The sequence below is a fragment of the Serpula lacrymans genome (genome assembly GCF_000218685.1).
Source record: "Serpula lacrymans var. lacrymans S7.9 unplaced genomic scaffold SERLAscaffold_11, whole genome shotgun sequence".
Classification (NCBI taxonomy): domain Eukaryota; kingdom Fungi; phylum Basidiomycota; class Agaricomycetes; order Boletales; family Serpulaceae; genus Serpula; species Serpula lacrymans.
In genome coordinates this window covers 1,311,100-1,332,769 of record NW_006763300.1, presented here as the reverse complement: position 1 = coordinate 1,332,769, position 21,670 = coordinate 1,311,100, and the positions used below count along the sequence as shown (strand labels likewise).

Here is a 21,670-nt window from a genome sequence, read left to right as displayed (position 1 = left end):
ATATACAGAAGGCTTGGTTATCTCTGTGCACACATTTTGTTCTATCTTCAACCTGCGCCTAGCTGCAATATTTATATTGGGAGCACGTGAACAAGACGCGTCAGATGCTTCCGAGCGCTCTTTTCCAACCAGCGGCACCGTTATGATGTCGTCAAGTGCCTTTGCCTCTAATTTCCGAGATCAAGCTACAAACACAGGGGATCCATTTTATTACAGGGATTCTCATAATTTCTGTCACTCAACCTGGAGCATTCATCAAGCATTATTCAAGGCTTGGTTTAAACGGTTACAGTTACATGCGCCGATTCACACGAGAAGCTCAAAACTGGTGTAAGTTTACTCCGAGTGTCGAGTTTGCTAGTATCTTCTTATCGTCACTATAGATATGCCCACAATATAGTGTCATGCGCCTCCCTGCCCTGATCAGCAGCATTCGGGACTCGCACATAGAAGCTGTCTTGGGAACATTGGGCTTCATTCGAACAAAGCATTTGGGGCGAATGTAGTATATTAAGGTATACACCCAACATTGAGCGCGCTATACTCATGTCTCCTTGCGCCCCAGAAAAAAAGGTTGTGATCATTGGAGCGGGGTGAGGTCTGGCATGACTTTGACACCCGGTTCGTTATTCACGGCCCTTGTCGTAGTGTCGGGGGGCTTTCATCTGGGATTGCCCTGAAACGTCGGTTAGGCTTTGAGAACTACGTCGTTCGTCTTTCTCATTCACACCATTGAAAAATACTCACTCACTGATTTTACCAGATTTACGAGAAGGCTTCAGCTATTGGAGGTTGTTGGAGGGTAAGCGCTTTGTTTCTTTCTGTCAGGTGATTTTCAGTAATGAAACCTTACCTGTAGGCCAACACATACCCAGTGGGTCTCCTCGCATTTACTCATGCCATATTTCTGATCAGCATATAGGGCTGTGCTTCAGATGCTCCTATTCACTGGTATAGTCTGTCGACAGACTTGAATCCACTTTGGGCCAAGTCCCATGCTACACAACCAGAAATCCTAGAATACTGGAAAGGACTTGCGCTGAAACATGATATGTATTCGAAGATTACATTCAATACGAAGGTGGTGTCAGTGGAATGGGATGCAACAGAACAGAAATACAACATAGCCGTCCAAGATATCCAATCAGGTTCCTTGACTTGTACGAAGGCCGAGATAGTGATATCAGCTACTGGAAATCTCGAGGTGCCTCACTTCCCTTCTGATATCCGCGGAATGGATACCTATAAGGGAACTTTGCTCCATCCCGCTCTTTGGGGGGACGGTATTGATTTGCGTGGAAAGCGTGTAGGTGTAGTCGGCAGCGCTTCTTCAGCGTAAGTCAGACTGAGCCAATATCTCTGAACGATTCCTTAATCACCGCATCCCCATCATCACAGGGCACAGCTCGTCCCGAGCATAAGTGAAGACCCCTCTGTCGAAGTGGTCAATTTCATACGCACGCCTTCATGGTTTGTATCACGAGTAAGCTGGCGTGTGAAGCATCATGATTTCTCTGCAATGCGACGCTGATGATTTGTAGCCACATACGCCATATACGTCGATGCAGAAATGGATATTTGCCAATGTCCCGTGTGCGATGCGATTGCATCGGAATCTGTTGATGATATCTGTAGGTGCCCTTGATCATGGGGTAATATGCTTGGCTTAACCTTTCGAAAGAGCGATCTGCCTTTTATGTTTCCCCAAAGTGAGGAAACACTTCGTAAACGTACAGAGGTCAGTAGTGCTGTGAAATTTGAATGATTCCTCCCAAGTTCCGATCGCTCTTGTCAGGAACTGAAAGACTACATCAAGAGGAACGCGCCCAGTGAATATCACGAGAAGCTCATTCCAGCTTACCGTGAGTCCCCCAAATCACAGACTCACGCGGAGATTAACCGTCTTATCTCAGCGCCGGGATGCAAACGAAGCGTCGCTGATAGTGGTTATCTGTCGAGTTTCCATCGTAAGAATGTGACATTGAACTTTGACGGTATATCAGAAATCTATGAAGATGGGATCATTACAAAGACAGGTGATGGCTTCTCGCCCAAAGTATAGAGTACTTTGCTGATTGAATGACGGCGCTGCGTTAGGTGAAAAAGTATCTTTGGATGTCATCGTCTTTGCCACCGGTTTCATAGCGGTTAGTTGGGATGCTATCGTTTCTGAGCCTTTTCTGATTCAGATCTCGTCCCACAGGACAGATTTCCATTACATGTTAAAGGAATGCATGATCAAACTATCCAAAGCTATTACCAGTCTCAACAAGGTCCGACGGCCTATCGTGGTACAATGATCCCTGGATTCCCGAATTTATATGTACTCGCAGGTGCGATAGATTCACACTGCATCTCATCTATAAGAATAGCACCTTAAGAGCTAATTATAGGTCCCAATACTGTTGTTAGTCATGCTTCTACCCTCTTCGCAGAAGAAGTCCAAGTATGTCATCTGCCATTGGTCTACTAGTCCTTTTCTTAAACTTCGATTTAGATCGATTACTGTCTTCAATTGATTAAACCCGTGATTGATGGACATGTCTCCTCGTATGAGGTGACATCTCAAGCCTCGGACGACTATAATCAAGGGCTTCAGGACAAGCTCACTCGTTCTGTCTTTATGCAGTGCGTGTCCTGGTTTCGCACAGACGGGACCGGTAAAGTATTTAGCCCCTTTCCCGGGACTGCAACCCGTTTTTGGTGGCAATTGTGGCGACTTGATTGGACCCACTACAAAATAGTCAAAAGTCAGTCACGAACGCCACAACAGCGCCGGAGTATTAGAATTTCAAACATCCTCAAGTTACTCGTTGCACTTTGTTATTTGTCATCGATATTTTTACGGAGAAGTTCTGTGCAGAAGGATTGTGTGGACACGGTATGGAACATTTCTTCTTTTTTCTTCTATGAAAATTTTGGATAGTCTAGAGTCTAGCTAACATTGTGCCGAAGGTCCAATTTGCGATCAAGATTATAGGAGGGACACTGAATTCGAAATCAGTGTTCTGATATCTGCGAGCCTCGTTCAGCAAGGTTCCCAAGTTCCATCTATAAGAATGTTCTCGTGTAACACAAGAGTATGACTGTTGCGATTTAGTGAAGTCTATTGCATTATCAGCTGTCATATACTGAGATAGGTCGGCAAGGGTCAGGACGAGATCTGAAATCATGATCTTTCGAAATGAAAGGCCGAATTGAGAGGCCGAGTGATAGAGATATTCCGAAAATTCGCATAGGATATTCAAGTTGATCCTCCGAGTCGCAGCTATCAAATCGTCATTATGTTTAGCCGAAATGCAAGAGTTTCAGGCTGCGTTAGGATGAATAGTGGGATGAGCTCTCCGGCCTATTCGGGTGAGGGTCAAGCATGCATAGTAGGTAAACTCAGCTACCACCACTCTTACAAGCGATAAGATGAGCTCAGGAATGAGCATTTGCGGGTGACGCTGAAACGGGCAGAGGAAAGACAAGGGAAGCTTGGGAAACGATGAAAACACGGACCATACACGATGCTGCAGATCTTCATTATGCATCCAGCATTGGTATTGCCAGTGTGCAGCGGAGATCAAAGGAATTCAGGGATCATTTCGAAATATCCGTACTCCCCGCATTGCACACCACGACCACGAGATGGCACCTCACAAACGTGTAAGAAAGGACGCTGGTATGGCTTACGAAAACTCTACAACGTGGTCTTCTTTTCTGAAACGTCATTGCAGCTGCGGTGGGCTGTGGTACGCGGTACTGATACAATCTATGCCGTAAATCACTGTGACTATTTCTGTGATATGATGGCACCGCCCATCGGCCTCATCGTATTATTTTCGTCATTTCTTTCTAATTTTGCCTGTGGAGAAGATGGGAATGGATCGCTCTACCCCCGGTCTAAACACGGCCTGTGCGGAGTCCTATCTGGGTTTCAATCTTAGGCTGACCATGGTGGCTGAGCTGCGGTGTGCCGGTGTCGGTACGAGCAGTGGATTCACGCCCCGCCCCGCACTTGTGCGCTCAGGCGAGGTGTATCAGCAGAGAGAAAAAAAGGAAAAATAATAAAGTTGATCAGAGTCCTTTCTAAACGCGAAGTGGATCAAGATTGGTGCATTTTCAGATAATTCACCGAGAGATTAGACGGATATCGTGCCTGCATGCTTGTCCTTTGATTGTTTATAAAGCACTCAAATGCTTCCTCTTTGCCCTGTGGTCGTTCACCCGTGGAACTTCTTATCCTAGGTCGACTCCGTGTTGAAGATGTCGTTCGATGCACAAGCCCCAACAGGCCCAAGCGTTGTGATTATCGGAGCGGGGTAAGCCTTTCTTTGCCTCGCTTCACTCAATGTCATGACGATGTCCTGTTGCATTCCAGCGTGGGTGGCTTAGGCTTTGCCATAGCACTGAAGAAACAACTCGGCTGCCATAACATCACAGTATGTAAGACTTCTCTGTCATATCTTTATATAGCACTCACTCCTTGCCCTTAGATCTACGAGAAGGCCAATGATGTTGGTGGTACTTGGCGGGTAAGCGTCTCTACACTCGGCGCCCTTCAACTTTCTACTCACCGTTTGCCGTTCTTTCCCAGGACAACACCTATCCAGTGAGTTCTACTCGACAACTCATCCTTGTCTTTTTAACTGAAGAACAAACAGGGGTGCAGTTCTGATGTGGCTGTCCACTATTATTCTCTTTCGACAGACTTGAATCCTCGGTGGAAGGGCTCTCACGGGTCCCAGCCCGAGCTTCATGCCTATCTCAAGGATTTAACTAATAAACATTCTCTTCGCGATAATATTGAGTTCAACTCCAAATTCATATCAGCAGATTGGGACTCTGCTCGTCAATCATATGATTTGGTTATTGAGGATGTTCTTACGGGGGTAACAAGGGCAGCGAGCGCGAATATTCTCATTTCTGCTGTCGGCGTTCTTGCAATTCCTAAATATCCTACCACCTTGCCGGGCCTATCGACATTCAAAGGCAACGCATTCCATTCTGCTCGCTGGGACCATACCGTCGATTTTCGTGGGAAGAGGGTTGCAGTTATTGGGAATGGGTGTTCGGCGTATGTTGAATTTATCTGCTCATTGACACTTTTTCTAAAACACGTTCATTGGGTTAGATGTCAGTTTGTCCCTAGGATATCCGTAGACCCCAGTGTCCAACTCGTCAACTTTGTCCGTTCTCCAGCATGGATGTTTCCAGAGGTGACACTACACTGTCTTCACCTTCACTTACCTATCCTGATGAACTGCACAGACGGCTACACCCTATTCCGAATGCTCGAAATGGATTTTTGCTCATGTCCCTGGGGTGATGAGGCTTTATCGGAACACGCTCATGGCTATGGTATGAATCTATCGTCCGCTTTTGTGTCGCATGCTAACCAAATGTGGACAGTATGATTCTCGCTATTTGCTGTTTGTGAGCACTTGGGCACGACGCAAGTTCACGGAGGTACTTTATGGTTCCTGTGGTTTTGATTTTTGATCGCTAAGACCTGGTTTTAGTTTTTGAAGAGATTCATGCTCGACGCGGCTCCTGCCGAGATCCATGACAAAATTATTCCAAATTATGGTGATTAATCAAGTGTTGCTTTTCCCTTTGCCGTGGCTCACAGTTCTATTTTTGAAGAGTTGGGATCTAAGCGACTCATTGTTGAAAGAGGCGACGGTTACCTCGCGTCGTTCAGGCGTCCCAATGTCAACATGAACTCTGACGGGATTGCTGAAGTTACAGAGAATGGGATACTTACTCAGAAGGGTGAGTCGAACGGTTATTGACTTGTGCTTTACTGACACGGGCCTTCTAGGCGAGCATATGCCTTTTGACGTTATAATATATGCGACCGGATTTGATACGGTTAGAACACTTTAGTCTTCATATGCACTTGTAGCTAAATAGTACACAGGATAAGTTTTCGTATCCTGTTCGTGGCCTGAAGGGGCAGTCTATGGAGGAATTCTACGATTCTCAAGGGGGACCCACTGCATATCTCGGAACAACGTTCCCAGGCTTTCCTAATTTCTATGCTCTCACTGGTAAGCTGCCTCTATCGTTTAGTAGACCTGTCTTTGGCTTATACAACAAAAAGGTCCTAATACCTGCAATGGACACACCTCTGTCATCTTCCTCGAAGAGTGTCAGGTAAGCCTATCATTGAAAAATGACTGTTTACCTGGTGTTCACACATGGATGGTTAGATCTCCTACTGCCTTCAACTTATCAAGCCCGTGGTACAAGGCCTGGCGTCGTCTTTCGCCATCAAGATGAAGCCCACTCTGGCTTATGACTCCTGGGTCCAACGCCGCCTCTCATGCTCCCTCTTCACGCAATGTTTCTCCTGGTACCGCCGCGAAGGATCCAAAAAGATTTCCACCATATTCCCCGGTCCCTTGACATTGTTCTGGTGGCTTACCCGTAGTCCGCAATGGGAGCACTATGAAGTCGAAGGAGGAGAGAAGTGGGAGAAGCAGCGTCGCATGGCCAGGATTTCTAGGGCTGTAGGCTGTATATCTCTCATCGTATTTTCAAACTGGGCGCTCTCGCCCCGGGAAATGATTCCGAACACGTTGAGCCGTTTCGGGACACAGGTATGTATGGCTTGACGCTTGCTCATTCTTTCGAGGAGAGCCGGTTTTGACGTTCTTGCTTTTTCGTTTAGCTCCTCAAGTTTCCTAGGGTACCTCTAGGCACTTTTTTCCAAGGCTTTGCTTAAGAAGCCCAACTAATGTCGTCACCCCCTGACACTTCCCACAACCTGGTTGAACCACCACATTCCTTGACTTTTCCCTCAACTTCTCTCTCTTAATCAATTTGACCATCTCGTGTCAAACCTTCACTCCTTTATTATAATCAAGAGAAATGAATTTCTCTATTTCAGTCCTTACCAAACGCGCTTGTCTTAGTGTTGTAACCATAGCTGTTTACTTCGTTTACTTAATCTTAATTCGTGACATTCGTACAGCTATCTGTTGCCAACGTTGTATCCTCCTTTCAGATTTCAGATTTCAGATTCCATCGATTCAGATTTCACCTTTTCTCATGTTGTTTTTCATACAAGTTTTGTTTCTCTCCCTTTCTGTAGCCACTGCAGTGTATTGTCAGTCGATGCAGCCTTCTAATGAGATGAGTCATTTCGCTTTCATAGAGTGTGGTGTCCGTGATACATGGGGCGACCTTGTAGCTCGGCGCAGAAAACTATATTACCTTAAATTAAGTCTGCTGATAGGGGGCTAAGCTTGGATGGCCTTCACATGGACTGAGCTTCGATGCCATACACGGTGATGGCGCTCTATCATGAGAACATTTCCCATCAGTCTCTGCGAGATGAAAGAAAATGCACACGCGACGTACCCTCTTCAAAGAATTCCCAGTCACTCGATTGCATCCCCAGCATTTCACTTCTTTAAGGTGATTACACCCCTCTACTAAATCCTTCATCACAAAATCGTCTACTTCCCTGCACCATCCGACATCTAGCTCCTTGAGATCCTTTGCTTGAGATAACATGGCCAAAGCCTCGCTGGATACGGACTTCCAGCCATTGATATTCAGGTGAGTTAGCGCGCGCCCAGAGTGCGATAGCATGGCGGTGAGGGCTTCACTTGAGAGTTCTGTGTTACGTGAAAGGCATATTGCCACAAGGGGTGGGTTGGGAGTGGTGACCTGCCCGTCCATATCTGCATCGATGTCGGCCCAAGTATTGAAAAATCCGGCAACGCCAACATCAGTGAGCAAGGGAACGTTCGAGAGGGTAAGTGAGGTCAAGGAGCGGGCATGGGGTTTGATTCCCTCAACGAGGAATGCGTCTGTGATGTCTTTGTGTCCCGATAGGTTAAGATGCGTCAGCGTAGGACCGTGGACGGCCATTAAATCGATGAGACTGGCCTCGCTCATCGATACTGAGGGGTCGGATAAGTCAAGTAGTTTGAGGCCTGGAAGTGCCTTCAGCGGCTCGGTAAACTCGTCGCAAAGTTTTCCGACTTCTTTCAGACGGAGTTCTCGGAGGCTCTTGCAGTTTTCTGCCATAGATCGGGCACACGAATCGTCAAAACGAGGACTCTGTGTGATGAGGAAAGACTGGAGGTTTGGGTGTGATTTAAAGAAGGTTTGCCACATCGGAGCGCGCACAAGGAAAGGACCGAATAGCTCAAGATGCGTAAGTGCGGGGAGGGATTTGCACCAATCAGCAATAACCTCATTGTCGATGCGCCCGCAGAAGTCGAGTCGAAGGCTGGTCAGGTTGGGGTTTAAATGGGCCAGAGTTTGCAAAGCCGGCGGAGTAAGACCTAGAAAAAAGCATGAGCTTGGAAAATATTAGGGCTACATAAAAAGTGGCATACTGGTCGCATCGTATATATTCAGCGTCGTATTCTGGATATCATAGAAGAGGGGTGCATTCTGGGGTGTCCTGATGGAGAAAATACTAGTTAAAATTACACTAGATGATGACACTGTTTTAATACGTACAAACCCCTATTTTTCGAGAGGGCTTTTGAAATCTCATCCATGTTGATAGTACCGATATTTCCAAGAGCTTCAACGTCATCGATATGGCGTGTAATAATCTGAAGAATATTACGGTGACTGAATTTCTATATATCACATGTGATGATTTTACCTCAATGCATATGTTGGCCAAAGTTGGGAAAATCTTTTCAAAGTTGACTACTTCCCGCTTGTCGCCAGGGACCTTGCGCTTCCTAGGCGCTGCAGGTTTCTTAAACGGATCATTACCACCTGACTTGGCACATGAATGGCACAAATATCCTGGCCCTGGATTCGCAGCTATTGTATACCTAGTCTGTGACACATGAGATAGAGACTACCCTATATGCATAAACAAACTTACGACAGTAAACTGTTTTTCGCACTCTGCACAGGTCTCAAAGCTTCCAACAGGTGGCTTACTACCGCTGGTCCAAAGGTTCTTGGAAAGCGCGGTATATGCGTCGTCATCGTCATCCTTTTTGGCCTTCTTTTTGGCCTTAGCCTTTTCTTTCTCTTTCAACTTTGCTTGAGCTGCCTTTGACATTTTGCGCTTCTTGGGGGGTGTCGCTTCCTCTTCTTTTTCGTCCAGCTCATCAGAAACATAGCCAGCCTGATTAGTGGTTAGCTTATAGTGTTAGGCCGACAAGACGAGTACATACCCCATTAGCTCGACTAGGGGAAGGCTGAGCCGAAGTCGCTCCCTGGTCTGGTTGATCGTCAACGGTCTCGCCGTTTGCCTCTACTGCGTTACTCGGACCAGCAACAGGTTGATTCTGCGCCTGAGTCGCTACACGACGAGCAATAGTGTCTGGGTTAATGCCAGCTTCCTGTATTTCACTCGATAAACACCTTGTCAAACATGTAGCAAGTAACGTACACGAAGAAACTCTGTAAGAGCTGAGGTAGGACCACGGATATTGTTACGAGTCATAGTGAATGTCTAGACAAAACCTCGAAGGCGATTGTTAGTGGGAAAGAAAGGTAAAAAAACGCGTGCCACAGACGTGGTAAATTAGAGAACGCGTGACCAAACGCGTGATCACTTATCGCGCCTTGTCACACTGAAACTTTGAACAAGGTCAACGCCGCCGAGACAGATAAAAGAATTTATATTATGCAAGTAGGTGTAACAGTGCCAACGTGTAATGAATACATATAATTATTGCTTTATTTTACAGCCTTACAGCCTTTTTTTGGCCCCAGAATAAGTTAATGAGAAACGGATAGTGGTTATTCTATGTGAATAGCAGCGTAACATTTATGAAGATGCGGGTTTAGTAGATGGAACCTTCTTCGTTTTCGTTGTGGGTGGTGGTGCTGCAGGCTACGATAGAAGAAACACAACTAAGAAGATATCGCAGAAAAAGAGACTATGGACTTACAAGACCAGGAACCGCAGCCAGAATATCTTTCACTACACCAGCAAGCACTTTCACGTGCGCAGGAGTGAACATCGTGTCATGCGAACCTGCGGCGACCTTCATGTCCAAATTCTTAATGCGATAGTCCCATCCGTTGTGGTCATCAGTACCGGTATCGAAGTCACTTGCGTGACCACTGCGGTACCATGATCGATCTTTTGGTACGACAAGTGTAGTGGCTCCACTATAGTGTTCAGGTTCGTAGTCGAACATGGAGTCCAAGTTCTTCCGGATTTCAGTGCGCAGCTTGTTCTTCCACTTCTCACCGATGTCAGGGAAGTTGGAAGAAATACGATCAATGGAGCGTTGCGTCCAATCAGTCGACTTCAAGCTCTGACGCTCAGAAGCCGGGATAAAAATGGGGTCAAAGAGAATAAGATGGGCAACTTCATCGCCGGCCTTCATCATCTTTGTGGCCATGCACAGTGCGACAGCTCCACCGTAAGAGTACCCGGAAATGATATAGGGTCCTTCAGTCTGCACACTCTTGATGAGCGTAATGTAGTGGTCTGCCATAGATTCAACACTCCCGAAACCGTCTGAGGATCCGAAATGGCGATCTCCGATAGCGTACATTTCGTTTGGCATGAATGCACCCAGGCGCATGAACGGTGTGGCCATACCAGTGATATCGTGAACGATAAAGACACGTGGTTGAATACCCTTCTTCTTGATAGGCAGGAATTCAATGAGGAAGTCCGCATCAGCGTCTTCAGCCTCCATAATTGCACGACTGTCTTGACCCATCGCATCGATCACAAGCGTAGCAAGTTCTCGAATCGTCGGTCTGAAAAGTCAAGTCAAAAAAATTTCCCTATCAATATAATAAACGCGTACCTCAAATAGATATTGTTAAGACCAATGTGGACATTGAAAGTCTTCGAAACTACACCAGCCGCCTGTACAGCCATTAACGAGTTCAAACCAACAGCAAATAAATCGTGAGTGACACCGAAGCTTCCAGTGTCTACTTTCAATGTCTTGCAGAATATGGACATAAGCTCGACCTCGACATCAGATTGCGGCAGGCCCATCTCGCTGGAAAGATCTGGAGCGAATGCTTTGAGATCCATTTGCTTGAGTGCATTACGATCGATCTTGCCACTACGAGATGCAGGAAGTTGAGGGAGGGCAGCGATGAGAGAAGGATACATGAATCGAGGTAGTCTCTCAGAGACGAAGAGTTTCAATCCTTCCTTCTCGTCCTCCAAATTCTCTTGTGCCTCTTGCTTGAATTCGACGAATGCTACTATGGCAGGAGCATCCTGTACGCTTCGGATGACGACAGCGCCTCTTTGTACACCGGGGTACTTGTGGATGACATCTTCAATTTCTCCGAGCTCAATACGTTGTCCTCTAAGCTTGATCTGGCGATCCTCGCGACCACAGTATTCGATGTTGCCGTCAGAGCGGTAAAGAGCAATGTCACCGGACTTGTACAGACGATCTCCATTCACAAAAGGATTTTGGATGAAACTACTAGCTGTAAGCTCTGGCTGGTTCAGATAGCCACGAGCCAGTTGAATACCGCCGATGTAAAGTTCACCTTCCACACCAATGGGGGTAGGTCGAAGCTGCTTATCGAGGATGTAAATGCGGTTGTTGGGAAGAGGGCGACCGATAACTCCAGTGAGGGATGAAGATGTGACGTGGCAAGAAATACAGTCGACTGAAGCTTCAGTTGGGCCATACATATTCCTCAAGGTGACCATGTTCGACCAATCTTCGACCAGCTTCTTGCCCAACGCCTCTCCTGCAACTACGATAGTTTCGAGGGTAGAATATTCTTCCACGGGGACGACAGCCAGGATACTGGGCGTTACATGAAGCACGCTGATACGCAGAGACTTGATAGCCTTAGGAATGTCACCAAGCACGAGCTCCTTGCGTCCGGTGACTAGCGTAGCACCATGTGCAAGTGTACCAAAAACATCGACAACAAACGGATCAAAGGTGTAGGCAAGGGAAGACATCACGCGAACGCCCTGTTGGAAGCCATAGACGCTTGAATGTTGTACCAAGTTCGAAATTGATCTATGTTCGATCATGACACCTTTTGGTTTGCCCGTACTGCCACTCGTGAACCTGTTTGAAAAAGTTAGATGCACGATGCGCAGGACATCTCAAATCAATACAACTTACATAATATAAGCAAGACTCGAAGGCGTCAGCCCATCGACAACGAAGTTTCCTCCATCGAAGCGACTGAGGCGCTTCTCGTAGCTCGGATCGTCGATATAAGCAATCTAGCAGGCGATAAGTAAACGAAATCACATCATCAAGTTTACTCACCAAAACTTTTGAAGCGAGACTCTTCTCGAATACACGAGAGTGATTTGAGGTAGTCAACAGAACCTTCGCTTTACATTCCGCGATCATGAGCTCCTTGCGTAAAGTGGGGTCATCAGGATCCAGAGGAACAAAGGTACCGCCTGCCTTCAGAACTGCCAAGATGGCCAAGATTTGGTGAATACCACGGTCGAAGCATAATGCAACGATATCCCCATTATTGACACCCTGTTGAATAAGCGATTTGGCAATGCGATTGGCCTTGGTATTCAACTCTGCGTATGTCAATGATTCACCCTCAAACTCTACTGCAGTGAAACGTGGAGTACGCTGAGCCTGTTCCTCCACGAGTTGATGAACAGTGGTCTCCCGCACGGATGATTCATTTGCAGATGAAAGCTCCTTGACTAGTCGTTCGTGTTCGCGTTCACTAACAGCAGATATGTCGCGGATCTTCACGTGCGCATCACGGCCCAGGGTTTCGATTAGAGCAATGTAGGCATCCAAGAATTGACGTGCAGCATCCTCTGAGTACAAGTGGTTATCGAAGCGAAGCACAACGTGGCCGGCTTTAGCATGTACAGTGAGCAAGAACTCGTATTGCTCTTCGCCGTTGGGAAGAGGCAAAGTGGCTCTGGGCTTTAGATGGTTCATCTCAAGTTGAGAGATCGTTTCCATATTCATTCCACCCGGTGCGAAGAGGTGCTTGAAGTAGCCACGCCCATGAGCAGAAGCTTTGCCCTGGCCAACAATGTCCTCATATGTCACCTCACCATTAGAGAGACACGCGATCAAAGAGTCCTTGAATTTGACCAGGTATTCCGAGAACGTCTGATCTTCATCTATGTCGGTCTTGATAGGAAGCATATTGGCGAAGAAGCCAATTACGTTGGACAACATAGCGAGGTTCCTTTGAGTGACAGCAGTACCCACTACGAAGGAAGACTGAGCAGAGTATTTGTGGAGCAGGATGTTGTACGCTGCGAAGAAACCGGCGAAGGGTGTTGCACTCGTTTCATTGATAACCTTGTGGTACTGCTCGAGAGCGCCTATGCCGACCTTAGCTTCAATCTGAGTAATGGGAGCCAACTCCTTGTCAGAGGGTGTAGCGAGTGTGAGGTGCAGAGGTTGAATATCTTGCAGATTGTTGGCCCAGAATTTGAGCTGCTCGTCTCGTAACTCTGCACGACGTTCAGATGTCTTGCCGAGCCAGTCACTGAAGTCAGAGTAGTGGATGCTGACATCTGGAAGGCTTCCGGGGCCATTCAAGTACAAACCAAACAACTCGTAGAAGAAAACGCCCAAAGAAGCTTCATCAATGATAATATGGTGAATGACGACATTGAATGCCCAGTCACCGCCACCAAGGTCGAACATCGTGGCAGTTAAGAGAGGTAGTTTATCGAGTTTGAAATTGGGTTCGTTGTTCATGGCTAAGCTCATCTCGTAGGCTTTAGCAGTAGCGTCTGACTCATTAGATAGGTCGATGAGCGACGCCTGGAAGTCGACCGATGGGTAAATAGTCTGCTCCAACTTTCCAAGCTCTTCATTCCAGGTGAAAGCAGTTCGCAGAGCACCGTGCCGCTGCACGACCTCCTGGAATGCTTCGGTCATACGATCAACGTCAATTGATGTTTCGGAGTATATCGTAACGAAATAGCCTTCGTGAGTATCCCATTGAGTTGCACCGTAGCGTGACATGTTCGAGTCGATTTTGCTGACCGACCGCTTGCGAGCGTTATCATATTCGCGCTAAAAATGATTGATAGTTAGTTAAGATGCATGGTTTAGATGAAGCCAAGATCGCACCTGAGCAAGCCAGATTCGGTATTGATGAGGAGAAGCATCGGTAGTGTAAGGTTCATCATAGGCAAGGCGGTCATTCAGAATTGGTACCAGAGGTTCACCATATTTGGAAGAACCGTCATCGAGAGCAAACCCTGCATCATCTCCGCTTGCTTGTACACCTACTTTAGCAACCATCTCATTCAATGCTCCGATAGTCATAGAACCCAGCAATTCAATCTGGCTGACTTGGATATTAAAGCGAGTTTTAAGCTGATTGCTGTAACGAGTGGCTGTGGAATGACAGAAAGTTACTAACAATATACGTAGAGATGAAGGTGTCATTACCTCCTAGCGAATCCAAGCCAAAGCTGGTGATTAGAGCATTGTCCGTGATTTGGTCCGCCTCCATGCTCAAGAGTGTAGCAAGTAATGTTGCAGGAGACTCCGCGACATCTCCATCCTTGCCTCCTGCAGCGTTCGATACAAGGAACTTATTTGGTAATAGATGCCCATACAGGAGAGGTTCGCAGGTAGAGAATGTGTCTGGAACATCCCCGATCGCCAACATTGGAACGTAGTGTGCAATGCGCCGAATCAAAGAATCACCAATGAAGTTGCAGACTTGGGCGGTGGTCATGCCGGTCCTCGTTAACGCAGCTGTGTTTGCGCGACCTTTCGTAGCAAGGACGAGCCGTTTGAAGATACCTGAGTCTGTGATAGGAGGGAACGACATAGAAATCGTGTTAGGGATCACGTCAGCGATACGATCAAGATAGCTAATAGGCACATAATCAGTAAAAATGCGAAGAGGGCAGATCTGGATCAACTAACAGCTGTGAGGCGCAGTATGCTGCTTGTCCTGCATTTCCGAAGACAGACCCAATCGTGGAGAAAAGGAGAAGGAAGTCCAGAGAAGCTGAGTCGACACAGCTAAGGAGAGTATTAAGGGCATCCACCTTGGATCGATAAACGTCATCGAAAGATTGTTGCGTCAAATTCGTGAACTTGGCATCACGAAGGACGACCGTCATGAGGAAAATACCACCAATTGGACCTGCCTTCTTTGCAGTCTCAATCAACGCTGCAGTGTGCTCTTTGTTTACAGCGTCAGATGCGATAACTTCGACCTGAACACCGGTCTGGCGAAGGTAGTGGATATAGAGATTGTCTACTTTCGTGAGACCTCCTAGACCTCGGCGACTTGAAAGGAAGATATGGCGAGCTCCATGAATTGCCATCCATTCTGTGATACGGACACCAAGCTCGCTACAACCACCAACCAAGATATAACTCTTGCGTGGATCGAAAAGCTGGCCAGTAGGATCGATACGAACTGACCGTGGTTTCTCGACAGCCATCACTAAAGAACCAAGGTTTCCCCCCGTTTCAGCCTCGCGTGCATTATCCATAGTGACAGACTGCGAGCGTATTTTGAAGGGCTGAGACGCATGGACAGCGAGAATAGCAGTCACCAAAGGAGCGATTTTACGGGGGGAAGCTTCAGCAAGCTTGTTGACCTGAAGAATGTGCGTGGATGGTGCGCCAAGCGGCAGCTTCACGGTGTCTTGATCATTCGCTTGAACATGGATATAGCAACCAAACGGTGATAAGTATTCAACTCCCTTCCCAAATGCAGGCTTTCCATGCGAGTTAAAGATGACATCAAAGGCTGAGACCTCGTGGTTATGCAGCCATTTAGAAGGAGCTGCAGAGAAGTCGTCGATAATGATGATAGAATCCTTTGACAAGTTCAACTCCGAAGACAGATATTGCGCTTCTGCTGTTGAAGAAACAGTGCACAGCATCTTCCCGCCGAATCGTTGGCACAGCTGCACAGCACTATAGCCAGCACCTAGTAAAGTGGATCAGACACCAGGTCAATAATGACAGAAATAAAACTTACTGGAGGCAGCATCATGGATCAATACAGCAGAAGACTGTGAAATCCGGGCAAGTTGGATGAGACCCATCCAAGAACCGAGGAATGTAGATGGTAAAGCAGCTGCATCGTTGACCGCAACGCCAACTGGAAGTTGAACTATGGCGTCTTCATCTGCAACAATAACATCGACAGGAGTATGCCGAGCAACTCCAATAACCTATGAGTATATCCTTATTAACATAACAGATTACTAGACTTTGAGGATCGAATCTTTACCTTCGTGTTAATGTCGAGACTCTTGACGGACGAACCCACGGTTTTGATAGAGCCCACGAATGTGAGGAGTGGTTTTTCGATTGATAGACTTTCTGCTCCGAGAACTTCGACTTGAACTTCGACTTGAGTCTCTCCGAGACTAGGAGGGAAGTGCGCAGCAACGGTGGTTGTGGCACCTGCATGAGTTGACAATCCACTTGCAGGAATAATCGTATCCTTGACCGCCACCGAACCATTCACGAGCCTGCGCACAAACACATCACCATTACGAGATATCTTCAAGTGCTGCTCAAGCAAAAGAGAATTGCGACGCAAGTCGTGGATGATCTTCTCCCTTGCCGCGTCGCTCAGCGAGTGGTCTTCAAACAACACCGAACGAACGATGAACTCCGGAGATTCGGCGATCAAACAAGACGCGATGCCCAAAGCTCCAATACCTGCTGCATCGTCGTTTCCAGTAATCCACACTTCGGAGTCGGCACCAACATTCTTAGCAATTTCAACAAGTTCTCCCTCTTGGCCGTGTACAAATGGATGGATGATGACACTCCTGAAAGGACCTGCTGGGACCGAGAGAGTGGCCCCAAATATACGGACCACGATGAGGGCATTTCCATCAGTTAGCTGGGATACTTCTGCATCAACACCAAAGAGTGAACGAAGCTGCGCCGCCAGTGAGGGGAGGGTCATCCGTTGAGAACTTGGGTCTTCAGAAACTGACTGCGAATCTGTAAAACGTCTATCAGCACTTCAAGATTGGATGTTATAATATAGAACTAATCACCAGAAACCAAAAAGAGGACGATTCCTGAAGGCACCAGGAAGTTCGTCAATTGCGTGATATCGACAGGAACTGCTGAAAGATCCACGGAATGCAGCACAATATCGAAGCTATAATAACTTATCAGCGGGACTATGAAGTGGTTGATTTCAACAATACTAACCTAGCAAATGTAGAAACAGCTGCATCATCTTTCAATGTCCAAGAATCCACCACCATGGACCGCGCATGCGTATATTTCAGCTCGGATGTCTTAGCATCAGCTTCTTCTGGGGATGCAGCACCACAGAAGTATTCGACCAGCAAGTCAGAATCCTCAAAAAGAGATGCCAACGAAGCATCGAGGCCCTTCGCCATGGCAGGTGTGGGGTCCAAGTCCAACACTCTCACCACCTTACGGCCAGCAACAGCAGCATTCTTGACCAAAGTGTCGAAGGTTGAGCGTAAAGAGCTCCCAGAAGGAAGAGAAAGTGACGTCGAAGGGAAATTCTGCGACTGCCAAGTAGTTGTCAGACGCTCTTCGACGCTGCTATCGGTGATGGGGATAGGTTCAGCATCTGGCGCACGAGCAATCTCGAAGCCCTCGATCGTAAACAAGACGCGACCTTCCGAATTGGTGATAACATAATCAGATTTGAATGGTCCACCAGGAGCCCAAGTTCGCCCAGTGAAGTAAGTCCAGATACCCTTCCTAATCTCCGAGTCTAGGTCAGGCGCATCACGACTGTCCCATCTGCGCAATGCATCGATCTTCACAGGTAGGAAAACGCCATTGAAATCGAAGAGTTTGGTATCCATGTTGATGAACATAGCAAGACCACACTGCGTGATGCTGTCGAGAATACCTGGATGGATAACATATCCGCTGCCAAATACATCTGGTGTGCCTTCAGGCACTTCAAGTCGTGTTAAGTAGGCCTTGCCGCCCCAACTGCTCTCATCCGCAACTTCGTGCACAACCTTCAAATAGTTCCTGAAGTGGTCTTGGTAGCGGTATGCAGACGGGATGGCTTCATAGAACTCGTTTCCAGTGACAGAACCTTGGGAAAGCGCAAGCTTGGACTGAACGTCGAACATAAGGGGTGCATTTTCGTCATAAGCGGGATTGACGCGAGAGAAAGTGCCACTAGCATAGACAGCGTCGAGGATGATCTCGCCATTGTCGAACTCGCCGTTAGTAGAGGCACGGAACTGCCATTTGTCACCATCGATGACACATCCGGCATGTCCCGGGAAACTACCTGAGCCATTGAGGACGAGTGGCTTGTGGATCGCGACATCAGAAGCAACCATGGCTCCGTTCTCCAAAATACTCTCCACATATCTGCAAACATGAATTAGGACTTGGAATATTCAAAGATCTCAAGCGAACTTACCCAGAGGCGGGGAACAAAACGGCGTCAAATACGATGTGACCAGTCAGATCAGGATGACTGTCGACGTTGATGCGGAAGTGGGGGGTGGCGATGGGTCGAGGCTTCTCGCGTAGTCGGCGAGAGCGTTCGCCAGCAGACTCAGCCCAGCAGTAAGACTTGTTGTAAGGATAGTTCGGAAGCTTGGGCTTAACAAAGTCATTCTGGCCATCGGGGGAAGCGCAGAGTTTATCAAAGTCGACTCTCTTGAAGCCAGAAGCAAGCAAATTGCCGACACCCTCTAAAAACTGGTAGTGCTCGCCAGTGTTCTGCGCTGGGACCTTGGGGTTGGGGCGACGAATCAAGCTAACGGGCTCTCCACCACATTGCTCAATATAGGCTTTCAAAACAGGGTGGGGTGCAATCTCAAGGAACAAGAGACCCTCGGCTCCGTGATCGTTGATGATCTTGTTCATAGCAGTACCGAAAAGTACAGGACGACGAATGTTATCCCAACAGTAGTTGATGTCGAGATCACGGTCCAACCACTTGCCGTCAGTGGTGGACAACACTCGCGCGATGGGTTTCTTGGTGCCTTGTCCTAGAGGTTCCTGCATCAGGGACTTGAACAGCTCCTCCTGAGGCTCCATAAGGGGGGTGTGGAACGCGCATCCAACACGCAATTTGGCTGCAAAGACTTTCGCGTCCGGATCGTTGGCAAGCTCAACCATTGCGTCAATGAGCTCGTGAGTACCTGCGACCGTAACAGCCTGAGGAGAGTTGATGCCGGCAATCCATAGACCACTAGTTGCCTTTGCCTTGGAAAGGACCTTGCGCATCATGGTCTTTGCTTTCTGCACGCCCACACCAAGGGCAACCATGGCACCGTTACCTTCAGCCTTGGTCATGGCAGCTGAACGAGCAACAGCGATACCAATCGCCATCTCGCGATTGTAATGGCCAGATGCGTAGCCCATAGCAATTTCACCAATACTTAGCAGGGATGGATCATTAGCGACTATGTAAAGCAATAACATTTAAATAACGTTACCTGTGACCCACAACGAACTCGTATTCGATTCCAAGGCTCCTAATCAAGTCGACGAGTGCCATTTGGACGAAGACGAGGGAGAGAACAACTTCTCGCACCGGCCACACACCATTCGCAGCAAGTTTTGCCTCTACACCTGGAATGAAAAGTCCAGTGCGCTCAAGCATGGACTCCTGCTTATACTTGTTCACAAGGATACTATCGTTCAGCTGAACAGCCTCCAAGAAAGCTGGATAGCTCTCGGCGAGTTGGCGACCCATGAATATATGCTGAGGACCCTGTCCAGAGAAAACGAGGCAGAGCTTGGGACTCGAGTTGCTGTTGGTCAACACAGGCTTGGAGAATTTGGCGTCAGCGTTGAGTGATGGGGCGACAGCAAAGGCACGCGCAGGGTAAGCACGAGTTTGACGGCCCAAGTCGCGTGAGAGGGAGCGCAGAGTCTTGTCGTCAGTAACGTCGCCAAAAGAAGTGGTAAGTGTTTCCTTCCAGCGAGCGAGCGATGTCTCTGTGAGTGTACCAATTGAAAATAGATAGAGAGGCTTCGGGACAGTAGCTATCGTCGCTGTCGTCGCTTGCACATGATCCTGCACACTATCAAACGATTCGAGCACGATATGTGCGTTGGAACCTCCAACACCATAAGACGATATGGAAGTGACCCATTTACCATCCTTAGCTGCCATCGCTGGGGTAATCTTCTCAAGCTATAACGAGAGGGTGAGTGACTGCAACTTAAAACTACAAACATATAATATTACCTCTGTTTGCACCTTCATCTTGCCAGAGACGAAGTCAATCTTCGGATTTGCCTTGTTGAAACGGATGTTGGGGATAATCTCCTTGTGGTGCAACATTAACGAAACCTTCACCAGACTGGCCAGGAAACTGCAGCCCTCAGCATGTCCAATATTACTCTTGATACTTCCGACTCTGCATAGACGGTTTAGAATAAGCTAAGTATCATCAGCTATCTACATACCTCAAAAGATTGCTATCGGAACGTTCCTTCGAGAACACGGTACCGGCACCATTGGTCTCAATAGGGTCACCGACTTTCGTCCCCGTGGCATGCAGTTCTACGTAGAATGCCTCGGCTGGATTGCGCTTAGCAGTTGCGTAGGCACCTTTGATGGTCTCTGCTTGCATGGCTCCTTCCGGCATCGTCAAACTCTTTCCCTTACCATTGGCATTGATAGCACTGCCAGTGAGAACAGCATAAGCTGAGTCTCCGTCACGTTTCACATGATCTAAACGTTTGATAAGGACAGCAGCAACAGCTTCAGCTCTACACGAAAGAAAAGGGTTCAGAATTTGGAAAGCGATTATTCTCAATAATGAGCAAGTTTATGTACCTTGCGTAACCGTCAGCATCCGCATCAAAAGATTTGGAAGAGCCGGTAGGTGACAGGACACCTAGTTTCGAGAAAGATACGGTATGTTCGGGGCTTATCATAGTGTTGGCACCGACAACTAGAGCTTGGTCACAGTCTCCGAGCTTGACGGCACTTAAGGCGAGATGCATGGCGGTAGCAGATGCAGAGCATGCTAGAAATCGAGATGTATATTATAAAATGCCTTTCATGTCAATATCGTTGAGCACTCACCGGTGTCAACCGTCAAAGATGGTCCTCGCAAGTCGAATGTGAAAGAAATACGGTTTGCTCGAATGGAAACACATTTTCCAACACCATTGTAGTTGTTCATTTCATAACGATCGTCGTCAAGTTCGTCAGTAGTCGTCAGTAGATTGCCAAAGAATACACCAGTCTTTGACCCTCGATAATCGATCCCCGAGTCCTGTAGGGCCTTTACACGTGATATGATGAGGGTTAGTTTTGGATTGAGAAGTCGCCAAAAAAAAACGCACATCGTGAGCGGCCTCCAGTGTCAAACGAATAGCTGGGTCGAGATGCTGAGCTTCCTTCGCAGAGATACCAAATTCTAGAGCATCAAATTGGTCGATGCCATTGATGAAACCACCTTTCGTGCAATGATACTTTCCGGGCTCATCCTTACCACCTATGGAAAGCTGTTAGAACATTTATAGGGTGGATGATATATAGTACATGCCCATCCACTCGGCGTGAATCCAACGATCCGAGGGGGGTTCTATCATTCCATCACCCTAAGGATACAAACATTACCACCTGAATGCGTCGATAGATAAGATAGACAGGATTGACATACCTTATTGCGAAGGAATTCGTAGAACATAGCTGGAGTATCCGACCCTCCGGGAAACTTGCCACCGATACCGATGATCGCGACCGGCACTTCAGCAGACATGATGAAGGATGCCAAGAGAGGAGAGCGTTATGCGTTGATAAAACTTAAGATTAG

At 47.5% G+C, this 21,670-nt stretch overlaps 4 protein-coding genes across 4 annotated transcripts; 2 read left to right on the top strand and 2 right to left on the bottom strand.

Moving 5' to 3' along the window:
• Positions 1–546: 546 nt before the first annotated feature.
• mox5 (putative monooxygenase) lies at positions 547–3,147 on the top strand (the record flags this gene model as incomplete). The annotated part of the gene is made up of 14 exons (XM_007321599.1): positions 547–593; positions 649–709; positions 764–802; positions 860–874; positions 923–1,335; positions 1,399–1,483; positions 1,542–1,652; positions 1,796–1,862; positions 1,914–2,036; positions 2,098–2,147; positions 2,204–2,333; positions 2,394–2,446; positions 2,498–2,696; positions 2,939–3,147. The coding sequence occupies 14 exons, from the start codon at positions 547–549 to the stop codon at positions 3,010–3,012; spliced, it is 1,467 nt and encodes a 488-aa protein (XP_007321661.1).
• Positions 3,148–4,200: 1,053 nt separating this feature from the next.
• mox7 (putative monooxygenase) lies at positions 4,201–7,143 on the top strand (the record flags this gene model as incomplete). The annotated part of the gene is made up of 15 exons (XM_007321598.1): positions 4,201–4,307; positions 4,367–4,427; positions 4,482–4,520; positions 4,583–4,597; positions 4,650–5,062; positions 5,138–5,174; positions 5,257–5,346; positions 5,398–5,454; positions 5,508–5,574; positions 5,632–5,760; positions 5,810–5,859; positions 5,909–6,038; positions 6,092–6,144; positions 6,201–6,590; positions 6,662–7,143. The coding sequence occupies 15 exons, from the start codon at positions 4,252–4,254 to the stop codon at positions 6,713–6,715; spliced, it is 1,641 nt and encodes a 546-aa protein (XP_007321660.1).
• A 106-nt stretch (positions 7,144–7,249) lies between these two features.
• Positions 7,250–9,034, bottom strand: SERLADRAFT_372518 (uncharacterized protein; the record flags this gene model as incomplete). Its single annotated transcript, XM_007321597.1, has 6 exons — positions 7,250–7,291; positions 7,354–8,288; positions 8,343–8,410; positions 8,470–8,567; positions 8,621–8,803; positions 8,852–9,034. 6 exons carry the CDS (start codon positions 9,032–9,034, stop codon positions 7,250–7,252), a joined length of 1,509 nt encoding a protein of 502 aa, XP_007321659.1.
• A 547-nt stretch (positions 9,035–9,581) lies between these two features.
• On the bottom strand, positions 9,582–21,616 carry nps8 (putative nonribosomal peptide synthetase/polyketide synthase hybrid; the record flags this gene model as incomplete). Its single annotated transcript, XM_007321596.1, has 20 exons — positions 9,582–9,814; positions 9,873–10,698; positions 10,749–11,996; positions 12,054–12,157; positions 12,204–13,952; positions 14,010–14,278; positions 14,334–14,764; positions 14,820–15,840; positions 15,892–16,087; positions 16,147–16,874; positions 16,931–17,037; positions 17,091–18,251; positions 18,304–19,272; positions 19,331–20,034; positions 20,089–20,260; positions 20,310–20,615; positions 20,683–20,875; positions 20,935–21,136; positions 21,198–21,359; positions 21,518–21,616. The coding sequence occupies 20 exons, from the start codon at positions 21,614–21,616 to the stop codon at positions 9,749–9,751; spliced, it is 10,713 nt and encodes a 3,570-aa protein (XP_007321658.1).
• Between the last annotated feature and the right edge of the window lie 54 nt (positions 21,617–21,670).